At 42.6% G+C, this 13,090-nt stretch overlaps 1 protein-coding gene across 1 annotated transcript in view; it reads left to right on the top strand.

Annotated features, from left to right (window-relative positions):
• The window catches only part of LOC129831704 (cGMP-dependent 3',5'-cyclic phosphodiesterase-like), a 266,102-nt gene that overhangs the window by 249,820 nt on the left and 3,192 nt on the right, over positions 1 to 13,090 (top strand). Inside the window, exons 19-25 of the mRNA XM_055895082.1 lie at positions 619 to 696; positions 916 to 1,038; positions 10,137 to 10,207; positions 10,331 to 10,453; positions 11,681 to 11,768; positions 12,170 to 12,217; positions 12,317 to 12,391. Coding sequence (XP_055751057.1) covers positions 619 to 696; positions 916 to 1,038; positions 10,137 to 10,207; positions 10,331 to 10,453; positions 11,681 to 11,768; positions 12,170 to 12,217; positions 12,317 to 12,391 — 606 coding nt within the window. The remainder of the gene's footprint in view (positions 1 to 618; positions 697 to 915; positions 1,039 to 10,136; positions 10,208 to 10,330; positions 10,454 to 11,680; positions 11,769 to 12,169; positions 12,218 to 12,316; positions 12,392 to 13,090) is intronic.

The raw sequence follows: 13,090 nt of genomic DNA, 5'->3' as shown, positions 1-13,090 counted from the left end.
TAATGTGGTTGACTGACTGGTCTCTCCTGTGTCATAATGTGGTTGACTGACTGGTCTCTCCTGTATAATAATGTGGTTGACTGACTGGTCTCTCCTGTATATTAATGTGGTTGACTGACTGGTCTCTCCTGTATAATAATGTGGTTGACTGACTGGTCTCTCCTGTATAATAATGTGGTTGACTGACTGGTCTCTCCTGTATAATAATGTGGTTGACTGACTGGTCTCTCCTGTGTAATAATGTGGTTGACTGACTGGTCTCTCCTGTATATTATTGTGGTTGACTGACTGGTCTCTCCTGTATAATAATGTGGTTGACTGACTGGTCTCTCCTGTATAATAATGTGGTTGACTGACTGGTCTCTCCTGTATAATAATGTGGTTGACTGACTGGTCTCTCCTGTATAATAATGTGGTTGACTGACTGGTCTCTCCTGTATATTAATGTGGTTGACTGACTGGTCTCTCCTGTATAATAATGTGGTTGACTGACTGGTCTCTCCTGTATAATAATGTGGTTGACTGACTGGTCTCTCCTGTATAATAATGTGGTTGACTGACTGGTCTCTCCTGTATAATAATGTGGTTGACTGACTGGTCTCTCCTGTGTGTGTTCAGTCTCTTCTGTATAAGAAGGTCCATGAGGCTCAGTTCAGATCCCACCTGGCCAACGAGATGATGATGTACCACATGAAGGTCAAACACTCACACTACCCCCCCAACACACACACACACACACACACACACACACACACACACACACACACACACACACACACACACACACACACACACACACACACACACACACACACACACACACACACACACACACACACACACACACACACACACACACACACACACAAAGACATCAAGTGCAGCAGTAATGTGTGTGTGTGTGTGTGTGTGTAGGTATCAGAACAGGAAGTGGCCCAGCTGTTGGAAACTGGGCTGGAGCCAGTGGATGAGATTCATCCCTTATTTGCTGAGTTCACCTACACACCCCGCTCACTACCTGACGACAACACACCCATGGTAAGACAAGCAGACAGAGAGTGTGTATGTACGTGGAGAATGGCTCATAATAGTGGCTGAAACAGAGCGAATGAATGGCATCAAACACATGTTTCATGTATTTTATAACATTCCACTGATTCCACTCCAGTCATTACTAAAAGCATGTCCTCCCCAATTAAGGTGGCACCAGCCTCCTGTGGTGTGTCCATGCAAATCCACAGAGATGTATAGTAGCCATGGAGATGTATATTATCCATAGAGATGTATCCATAGAGATGTATAGTATCCATAGAGATGTATCCATAGAGAGGTATAGTATCCATAGAGATGTATCCATAGAGATGTATAGTATCCATAGAGAGGTATAGTATCCATAGAGATGTATAGTATCCATATAGATGTATCCATAGAGAGGTATAGTATCCATAGAGAGGTATAGTATCCATAGAGATGTATAGTATCCATAGAGAGGTATAGTATCCATAGAGAGGTATAGTATCCATAGATATGTATAGTATCCATAGAGAGGTATAGTATCCATAGAGATGTATAGTATCTATAGAGATGTATAGTATCCATAGAGAGGTATAGTATCCATAGAGAGGTATAGTATCCATAGAGAGGTATAGTATCCATAGAGATGTATAGTATCCATAGAGAGGTATAGTATCCATAGAGATTTATAGTATCCATAGAGAGGTATAGTATCCATAGAGATGTATAGTATCCATAGAGAGGTATAGTATCCATAGAGATGTATAGTATCCATAGAGATGTATCCATAGAGAGGTATAGTATCCATAGAGAGGTATAGTATCCATAGAGAGGTATAGTATCCATAGAGATGTATAGTATCTATAGAGATGTATAGTACCCATAGAGAGGTATAGTATCCATAGAGAGGTATAGTATCCATAGAGAGGTATAGTATCCATAGAGATGTATAGTATACATAGAGAGGTATAGTATCCATAGAGATGTATAGTATCCATAGAGATGTATAGTATCCATAGAGATGTATAGTACCCATAGAGAGGTATAGTATCCATAGAGAGGTATACATAGAGAGGTATAGTATCCATAGAGATGTATACATAGAGAGGTATAGTATCCATAGAGATGTATACATAGAGAGGTATAGTATCCATAGAGATGTATAGTATCCATAGAGATGTATAGTATCCATAGAGATGTATAGTATCCATAGAGATGTATAGTATCCATAGAGATGTATCCATAGAGAGGTATAGTATCCATAGAGATGTATAGTATCCATAGAGATGTATAGTATCCATAGAGATGTATCCATAGAGAGGTATAGTATCCATAGAGATGTATAGTATCCATAGAGATGTATCCATAGAGAGGTATAGTATCCATAGAGATGTATCCATAGAGAGGTATAATATCCATAGAGATGTATCCATAGAGAGGTATAGTATCCATAGAGATGTACAGTATCCATAGAGATGTATCCATAGAGAGGTACGGTATCCATAGAGATGTATCCATAGAGATGTACAGTATCCATAGAGATGTATCCATAGAGAGGTATAGTATCCATGGAGAGGTATAGTATCCATAGCGATGTATCCATAGAGATGTATTGTATCCATAGAGATGTATTCATAGAGAGGTATAGTATTCATAGAGAGGTATAGTATCCATAGAGATGTATCCATAGAGAGGTATAGCATCCATAGAGAGGTATAGTATCCATAGAGAGGTATCCATAGAGAGGTATAGTATCCATAGAGAGGTATAGTATCCATAGAGATGTATAGTATACATAGAGAGGTATAGTATCCATAGAGATGTATCCATAGAGAGGTATAGTATCCATAGAGATGTATCCATAGAGTGGTATAGTATCCATAGGGATGTATATCATCCATAGAGATGTACAGTATCCATAGAGATGTATCCATAGAGAGGTATAGTATCCATAGAGATGTATCCATAGAGAGGTATAGTATCCATAGAGATGTATAGTATCCATAGAGATGTATAGTATCCATAGAGATGTATAGTATCCATAGAGAGGTATAGTATCCATAGAGATGTATCCATAGCGAGGTATAGTATCCATAGCGAGGTATAGTATCCATAGAGATGTATAGTATCCATAGAGATGTATACATAGAGAGGTATAGTATCCATAGAGAGGTATAGTATCCATAGAGAGGTATAGTATCCATAGAGATGTATAGTATCCATAGAGATGTATACATAGAGAGGTATAGTATCCATAGAGATGTATCTATAGAGATGTATAGTATCCATAGAGAGGTATAGTATCCATAGAGATGTATCCATAGAGAGGTATAGTATCCATAGCGAGGTATAGTATCCATAGAGATGCATAGTATCCATAGAGATGTATCCATAGAGAGGTATAGTATCCATAGAGATGTATCTATAGAGAGGTATAGTATCCATAGAGAGGTATAGTATCCATAGAGATGTATACATAGAGAGGTATAGTATCCATAGAGAGGTATAGTATCCATAGAGATGTATCCATAGAGAGGTATAGTATCCATAGAGAGGTATAGTATCCATAGAGAGGTATAGTATCCATAGAGAGGTATAGTATCCATAGAGAGGTATAGTATAGTATCTGTGTCAGATTTCAAAAAAACTTTACGGAAAAAGCACACCATGCAATAATCTGAGTACAGCGCTCAGACACAAAACCAAGCCATACAGATATCCGCCATGTTGTGGAGTCAACAGAACCCAGAAATAGCATTATGAATTTTGACTTACCTTTGATGATCTTCATCAGAATGCACTCCCAGGAATCGCAGTTCCACAATAAATGTTTGATTTGTTCGATAAAGTCCATCATTTATGTCCAAATACCTCCTTTTTGTTCGCGAGTCCAGGCGAATGTCCAGGCGAAAGTTCAGACGAAAAGTCATATTACAGTACGTAGAAACATGTCAAACGAAGTATAGAATCAATCTTTAGGATGTTTTTATCATATATCTTCAATAATGTTCCAACGGGAGAATTCCTTTGTCTGTAGAAATGCGATGGAGCGCAAGCTAACTCATGTGAGCGCGCATGATCAGCTCATGCCACTCTGGCAGACCTCTGATTCATTCAGCTCCCATTCCCCTCTCCTTCACAGTAGAAGCATCAAACAAGGTTCTAACGACTGTTGACATCTAGTGGAAGCCTTAGGAAGTGCAATATGACCCCATGTCCACTGTATCTTGGATAGGCAATGACTTGAAAACCTACAAACCTCAGATTTCCCACTTCCTGGTTGGATTTTTTCTCAGGATTTTGTCTGCCATATGAGTTCTGTTATACTCACAGACATCATTCAAACAGTTGTAGAAACTTCAGAGTGTTCTCTATCCAAATCTATTAATTATATGCATATTCTAGCTTTTATGGCTGAGTAGAGGGCAGTTTAATTTGGGCATGCTTTTCATCCAAAATTCCAAATGCTGCCCCCTACCCTAGTGAAGTTAACACTGGAGTGATAGATGTGCAGATGATGATGTGCAAGTAGAAATACTGGTGTGCAAAAGAGCAAAATAGTAAATAAAAAAAATATGGCGATGAGGTAGGTAGATGGGCTATTTACAGATGGGCTGTGTACAGCTGCAGATGTCGTTGAGCTGTTCAAATAGCTGCTGCTTAAAGTTAGTGAGGGAGATATGTCTCCAACTTCAGCGATTTTTGCAAAATTTGTTCCAGTCATTGGCAGTAGAGACCTGGAAGGAAAGGAGGCCAAATGTGGAATTAGCTGTGGGGGTGACCAGTGAGATATACCTGCTGAAGCGTGTGCTGCGGTTGGGTGCTGCTATGGTGACCAGTGAGCTGAGATAAGGCGGAGCTTTACCTAGCAAAGACTTATAGATGACCTGGAGCCAGTGGGTCTGGCGACTAATATGTAGCTAGGGCCAGCCAACGAGAGCATACAGGTCACAGTGGTGGGTGGTATATGGTGCTTTGGTGACAAAACGGATGGCACTGTCATAGACTGCATCCAGTTTGCTGAGTAGAGTGTTGGAGGCTATTTTGTAAATTACATCGCCGAAGTTGAGGATTGGTAGGATGGTCAGTTTTACGAGGGTATGTTTGTCAGCGTGAGTGAAGGAGGCTTTGTTACGAAATAGGAAGCCGATTCTAGATTTAATTTTGGATTGGAGATTATTTAATTTGGGATTGACAGACTAGCCAGACACCTAAGTATTTGTAGTTGTCCACATATTCTAAGTCAGAACTGTCCAGAGTAGTGATGCTAGTCGAGCGGTCAGGTGCGGGCAGCGATCGGTTGAAGAGCATGCATTTAGTTTTACTAGCGTTTAAGAGCAGTTGGAGGCCACGGAAGGAGTGTTGTATGGCATTGAAGCTTGTTTGGAGGTTTGTTAACACAGTGTCCAAAGAAGGGCCAGATGTCCACAGAATGCTGTCGTCTGCGTAGAGGTGGATCAGGGAATCACCCGCAGCAAGAGCAACATCGTTGATATTTACAGAGAAAAGAGTCGGCCCGAGAATTGAACCCTGTGGTATCCCCGTAGACACTGCCAGAGGTCCGGACAACAAGCCCTCCGATTTTACACACTGAACTCTATCTGAGAAGTAGTTGGTGAACCAGGTGAGGCAGTCATTTGAGAAACCAAGGCTGTTGAGTTTGCCGATAAGAATACAGTGATTGACGGAGTCGAAAGCCTTGGCCAGGTCGATGAAGACGGCTGCACAGTACTGTCTCTTATCGATGGCGGTTATGATATCGTTTAGGACCTTGACCATGGCTGAGGTGCAACCGTGACCAGGAAACCAGATTGCACAGCGGAGAAGGTACGGTGGGATTTGAAATGGTCAGTGATCTGGTTGTTAACTTGGCTTTCAAAGATTTTGGAAAGGCAGGGCAGGATGGATATAGGCCTGTAACAGTTTGGGTCTAGAGTGTCACCCGCTTTGAAGAGGGGGATGATTGCGGCAGCTTTCCAATCTTTAGGAATCTCGGATGATTTAGAAAGAGAGGTTGAACAGACTAGTAATAGGGGTTGCAACAATGGCGGCTGATAATTTTAGAAAGAGAGGGTCCAGATTGTCTAGCCCAGCTGATTTGTACAGGTCCAGGTTTTGCAGCTCTTTCAGAACATCTGCTGTCTGGATTTGGGTGAAGGAGAAGCTGGGGAGGCTTGGGCAAGTAGCTGCGGGGGGTGCGGAGCTGTTGGCTGGGGTTGGGGTAGCCAGGAGGAAACATAGCCAGCCGTAGAGAAATGCTTATTGAGATTCTCGATTATCGTGAATGTATCGCTGGTGACAGTGTTTCCTAGCCACAGTGCAGTGGCCAGCTGGGAGGAGGTGCTCTTATTCTCTCTGGACTTTACAGTGTCCCAGAACTTTTTGGAGTTAGAGCTGCAGGATGCAAATTTCTGTTTGAAAAAGCTAGCCTTGGCTTTCCTAACTGACTGTGTATATTGGTTCCTGACTTCCCTGAATAGTTACATATCGCGGGGGCTATTCGATGCTTGTGCAGTACGCCACATTATGTTTTTGTGCTGGTCGAGGGCAGTCAAGTCTGGAGTGAACCAAGGACTCTATACGTTCTTAGTTCTACATTTTTTGAAAGGGGCATACTTATTTAAGATGGTGAGGAAATTACTTTTAAAGAACAACCAGGCATCCTCTACTAACAGGATGTGGTCAATATCCTTCCAGGATACCTGGGCCAGGTCAATTAGAAAGGCCTGTTCGCAGAAGTGTTTTAGGGAGCGTTTGACAGTGATGAGGGGTGGTCGTTTGACCGTGGACCCATAACGGACGCAGGCACTGAGGCAGTGATCGCTGAGATCCTGATTGAAAACAGCACAGGTGTATTTGGAGGGCAAGTTGGTCAGGATAATATCTATGAGGGTGCCCATGTTTACGGATTTAGAGTTGTACCTGGTGTGTTCCTTGATAATTTGTGTGAGATTGAGGGCATCAAGCTTAGATTGTAGGACGGCTGGGGTGTTAAGCATATCCCAGTTTAGGTCACCTAACAGAACGAACTCTGAAGATAGATGGGGGGCAATCAATTCACATATGGTGTCCAGGGCACAGCTGGGAGCTGAGGGGGGTCTATAACACGCGGCAACAGTGAGAGACTTATTTCTGGAGAGATTCATTGTTAAAATTAGAAGCTCGAACTGTTTGAGCTTAGACCTGGAAAGTATGACAGAACTTTGCAAGCTATCTCTGCAGTAGATTGCAACTCCTCCCCCTTTGGCAGTTCTATCTTGACGGAAAATGGTGGCCTTCCTAAGCCAGGATTCAGGGTGAGTTCCAGTACCATATTCACAATGTGCAGGATCGATAGAGAACTCATGGACATCGCCGTTGAGGGCTTCTACTATTATAAAGTTGTCAACTGGGCTGCGATTCCTATGTGTTGGGAGCAATCAGACAATGGCTTAACTAGCACCATCTAGTGGCCACAACAAATCAATGACACATTATTTTGTTCAGCATTTCAACACTGCAGGTGGCGGTAAATCCCCAATTGGATCTTTACTCTTCTTTTAAACATAAAAGAAGAAGAAAATGGACTACTTTAAAATGGAGGTAGCCTCAAAAGGTACACCGATGCTGTCACAGATCCCATAATGGTACAGACACAAGACCTCTTTCCATCTCTATGTGCACATCCAACAATCTTCCTTGGAATAAAGGGAAAACCTAGTCAGTTGTACAACTGAATGTATTCAACTGAAATGTGTCTTCCACATTTAACCTGAATCAGAGAGGTGTGGGGGGGGGCTGCCTTAATCAACATCCACGTCTTTGGTGCCCGGGGAATAGTGCCTTGATCAGGGGCAGAACGACAGATTTTTACCTTGTCAGCTCGGGGATTCGATCCAGCAACCTCTCGGTTACTGGCCCACTGCTCTAACCACTAGGCTATCTGCTCTAACCACTAGGCTACATGCTCTAACCACTAGGCTATCTGCTCTAACCACTAGGCTATCTGCTCTAACCACTAGGCTATCTGCTCTAACCACTAGGCTACCTGCTCTAACCACTAGGCTACCTGCTCTAACCACTAGGCTACCTGCTCTAACCACTAGGCTACCTGCTCTAACCACTAGGCTATCTGCTCTAACCACTAGGCTATCTGCTCTAACCACTAGGCTATCTGCTCTAACCACTAGGCTATCTGCTCTAACCACTAGGCTATCTGCTCTAACCACTAGGCTATCTGCTCTAACCACTAGGCTATCTGCCGCCCCACACAGTTTTGACCACTAAGAGTAAAACTGATATGGGGAGTATTCAGGAGTATTCCGCCAGACTGCAAACAGTCTTGTTGTTCCTGCTGTACTGCATATACTATCTATCTCTCTCGTGTGTCTAATATCTATCTCTCCTGTGTCTACTATCTCTCTCGTGTGTCTAATATCTATCTCTCCTGCGTCTAATATCTATCTGTTCTGCGTCTACTATCTATCTCTCCTGCGTCTAATATCTATCTCTTCTGTGTCTACTATCTCTCTCGTGTGTCTAATATCTCTCCTGTGTCTAATATCTATCTCTCCTCTGTCTAATATCTATCTCTCCTGCATCTAATATCTATCTCTCTCGTGTGTCTACTATCTCTCTCCTGTGTCTAATATCTATCTCTCCTGCGTCTAATATCTATCTCTCCTGTGTCTAATATCTATCTCTCCTGTGTCTACTATCTATCTCTCCTGTGTCTACTATCTATCTCTTCTGCGTCTAATATCTATCTCTCCTGCATCTAATATCTATCTCTCCTGCGTCTAATATATATCTCTTCTGTGTCTACTATCTCTCTCGTGTGTCTACTATCTCTCTCCTGTGTCTAATATCTATCTCTCCTGTGTCTAATATCTATCTCTCCTGTGTCTACTATCTATCTCTACTGTGTCTAATATCTATCTCTCCTGTGTCTACTATCTATCTCTACTGTGTCTAATATCTCTCTCGTGTGTTTAATATCTCTCCTGTGACTAATATCTATCTCTCCTGTGTCTAATATCTATCTCTCCTGCGTCTAATATCTATCTCTCCTGCATCTAATATCTATCTCTCCTGTGTCTACTATCTATCTCTTCTGCATCTAATATCTATCTCTCCTGCATCTAATATATATCTCTCCTGCGTCTAATATCTATCTCTTCTGCGTCTACTATCTCTCTCGTGTGTCTACTATCTCTCTCGTGTGTCTAATATATATCTCTCCTGTGTCTAATATCTATCTCTCCTGCGTCTAATATCTATCTCTCCTGCATCTAATATCTATCTCTTCTGCGTCTAATATCTATCTCTCCTGCATCTAATATATATCTCTCCATTGTCTACTATCTATCTCTCCTGCGTCGAATATCTATCTCTTCTGTGTCTACTATCTCTCTCGTGTGTCTACTATCTCTCTTGTGTGTCTAATATATATCTCTCATGCGTCTACTATCTATCTCGCATGTGTCTACTATCTCTCTCGTCTGTCTAATATCTCTCCTGTGTCTACTATCTATCTCTCCTGTGTCTAATATCTATCTCTACTGTGTCTAATATCTATCTCTCATGTGTCTACTATATATCTCTCCTGCGTCTACTATCTATCTCTCGTGTGTCTAATATCTAGCTCTCCTGCGTCTACTATATATCTCTCCTGCGTCTACTATCTATCTCTCCTGTGTCTAATATCTATCTCTCCTGCGTCTAATATATATCTCTCCTGCGTCTAATATCTATCTCTCCTGTGTCTAATATCTATCTCTCCTGCGTCTAATATCTATCTCTCCTGCGTCTAATATCTATCTCTCCTGTGTCTACTATCTATCTCTTCTGCGTCTAATATCTATCTCTCCTGCCTCTAATATCAATCTCTCCTGTGTCTACTATCTATCTCTCCTGCGTCTAATATCTATCTCTTCTGTGTCTACTATCTCTCTCGTGTGTCTAATATCTATCTCTCATGTGTATACTATCTATCTCTCCTGTGTATACTATCTATCTCTCCTGCGTCTAATATCTATCTCTCCTGCGTCTACTATCTATCTCTCCTGCGTCTACTATCTCTCTCTCCTGCGTCTAATATCTATCTCTCCTGCGTCTAATATATATCTCTCCTGTGTCTCCAGGGTATCCTGAGTATGTTTGAGGACATGGGCTTTATCAACACCTATAAGATTGACCTGCACACTCTGGCCAGGTATATATCTCTCTCTCTCCACCTCTCTATCCACCTCCACCTCTCTCTATCCACCTCTCTCTCTCTCTCGATGTTGCTATGTTGATGAAGTGGTGATTGATTGTGTGGTTGTCATGGTTGCAGGTTTTGTCTGATGGTAAAGAAGGGTTACAGAGATCCTCCCTATCACAACTGGACTCACGCTTTCTCGGTCTCTCACTTCTGTTATCTCCTCTACAAGAACCTGGGCCTGGCCAACTACCTGGAGTAAGTAGACATACTACACTATCTACCCTATACCCTAACCCTATATACTACGCCCTACCTGCTCTGAAAGGCCGACTAACTTGAGCTAGTAGAAATCCTGGCACCCTTTATCCTATAATCTACATACACCCTATAACCATACTCACTACACTTTACACCCCTACACTTTACACCCCTACACCCATACACTTTACACCCCTACACTTTACACCCCTACACCCATACACTTTACACCTCTACACCCATACACGTTACACCCCTACACTTTACACCCCTACACCCATACACTTTACACCTCTACACCCATACACTTTACACCCCTACACTTTACACCCCTACACCCATACACTTTACACCCCTACACTTACACCCCTACACCTCTACACCCATACACTTTACACCCCTACACCCATACACTTTACACCCATACACTTTACACCCCTACACCCATACACTTTACACCTCTACACCCATACACGTTACACCCCTACACTTTACACCCCTACACCCATACACTTTACACCCCTACACCCATACACTTTACACCTCTACACCCATACACGTTACACCCCTACACTTTACACCCCTACACCCATACACCCATACACTTTAAACCCCTACACCCATACACTTTACACCCCTACACCCCTAAACCCATTGTAACGGTTGTCCTCCTCCTCTTCGTCGAAGAGGAGGAGTATGGATTGGACCAAAGCGCAGCGTGGAATGTGGACATAATGAAATTTATTAAAGTAAAAACGAAACACGAAAATACTTCAACAAACTCCAAAACAAATGAACGATGTAGACAGACCTGAACGAGAGAACTTACATAACACGAAGAACGCATGAACAGGTACAGACTACACAAACGAACGAACAAACGAAACAGTCCCGTGTGGTGCACAGACACAGATACGGAAGACAACCACCCACAAACAAACAGTGTGAACAACCTACCTTAATATGGTTCTCAATCAGAGGAAACGTAAAACACCTGTCCCTGATTGAGAACCATATCAGGCTAAATGACAATTAACCTAAACATAGAAACACATAACATAGAATGCCCACCCCAACTCACGCCCTGACCAACTAAACACATACAAAAACAAGAGAAAACAGGTCAGGAACGTGACACCCATACACTTTACACCCCTACACCCATACACTTTACACCCCTGCACCCTACAGTCTAACCTCCTACCCCTCCATCCCTGTCTGTAGGAATATAGAGATCTTTGCTCTCTTTGTCTCCTGTATGTGTCATGACCTGGACCACCGTGGGACTAACAACTCCTTTCAAGTGGACTCCGTAAGACTGCTAATAAAACACACACACACACACACACACACACACACACACACACACACACACACACACACACACACACACACACACACACACACACACACACTCTCAAATGCACACATACATGAAGGCACAGCTTTGATAAGACCCCTCAAACACACACACGCACACGCACACACACACACACACACACACACACACACACACACACACACACACACACACACACACACACACACACACACACACACAGGTATAGCACCGGTCAAACACACAGTAGGAAAACTCAGGGAAAGACTGTGTTGAGACAAGGGTAGTACACTTCAGTTATTACAGTGGCATAGAGAGCAGACTGAGAGGTGGTCTATCTATGTAACAACATGTTCTGTCTTCTTCCTCTCCAGCAATCTGTCCTGGCTGCCCTCTACAGCTCAGAGGGCTCTGTGATGGAGGTAAGTAGACACACACACGCACATCTCTGGGACTACAGCGACACCTAGTGGCCAGCCTTCAACCTCCTATCCCATAATAACCTGTGTTTGTTTCCCCAGCGTCACCACTTTGCCCAAGCCATAGCCATTCTGAACACCCACGGCTGCAACATCTTCGACAAGTTCTCCAGAAAGGTCAGTTTCTCTCCAGTCTGGGATCCCACACTGATTGTCTCCTGACCCAGGGGGGGGGGGGGGGGGGGGGGGGGTGTATTGTATTAACAGGACACACAGGACTGTCATGGGTTGTGTGTGTGTTGTGTTAACAGCACTGTAACGGAAAATAAATGTACATGGTTATTTGGGGTATAATCAACAGTAAAATACTCCGAAACATTTTAGTGCAGCATACTGTAAATTATGCTGCACTGTGGGAAAATGTTGTGGGCGGGGAAATAATTGCTGTATTTCGAATGGTACTGTAATTCTATCCTACAGAATACACTACCGTACCGAATCTTTGGAGCACCAAAAACATTTTGACCACTAGTTGGCGTATGGTATTGTTGTTGCTGGCTTATTAACGTATTTTGAAGCGTTCCCCATCAATTTAAACTGTGTCGGGGACAGATTGTAGTGGCAGTAAGTCTTGAATATTAAATGGGTGTTTTGCCATGTCCTTTTGGTCTGCCAGTTTGGAAGCCTTTGTTAAGGCCTTTCGAAGTGCAAGTGATATAAAACACCAAATTATTCATTAGTATACTGTCGTGTGTAAAAGCAGCCAACCTAGCAGCCAACCACCTGCTTGCACCATTCCCTTGTAATTACAGTACAATACTGTAAAATACAATGAATTTCGTCCATTCATTCATTCTGATTCCGGCAGCATTTACT

Source organism: Salvelinus fontinalis, chromosome 33 (genome assembly GCF_029448725.1).
Source record: "Salvelinus fontinalis isolate EN_2023a chromosome 33, ASM2944872v1, whole genome shotgun sequence".
NCBI lineage: Eukaryota > Metazoa > Chordata > Actinopteri > Salmoniformes > Salmonidae > Salvelinus > Salvelinus fontinalis.
The sequence above is the reverse complement of the archived record's forward strand: the minus strand, read 5'-3'. Positions and strand labels throughout refer to the sequence as shown.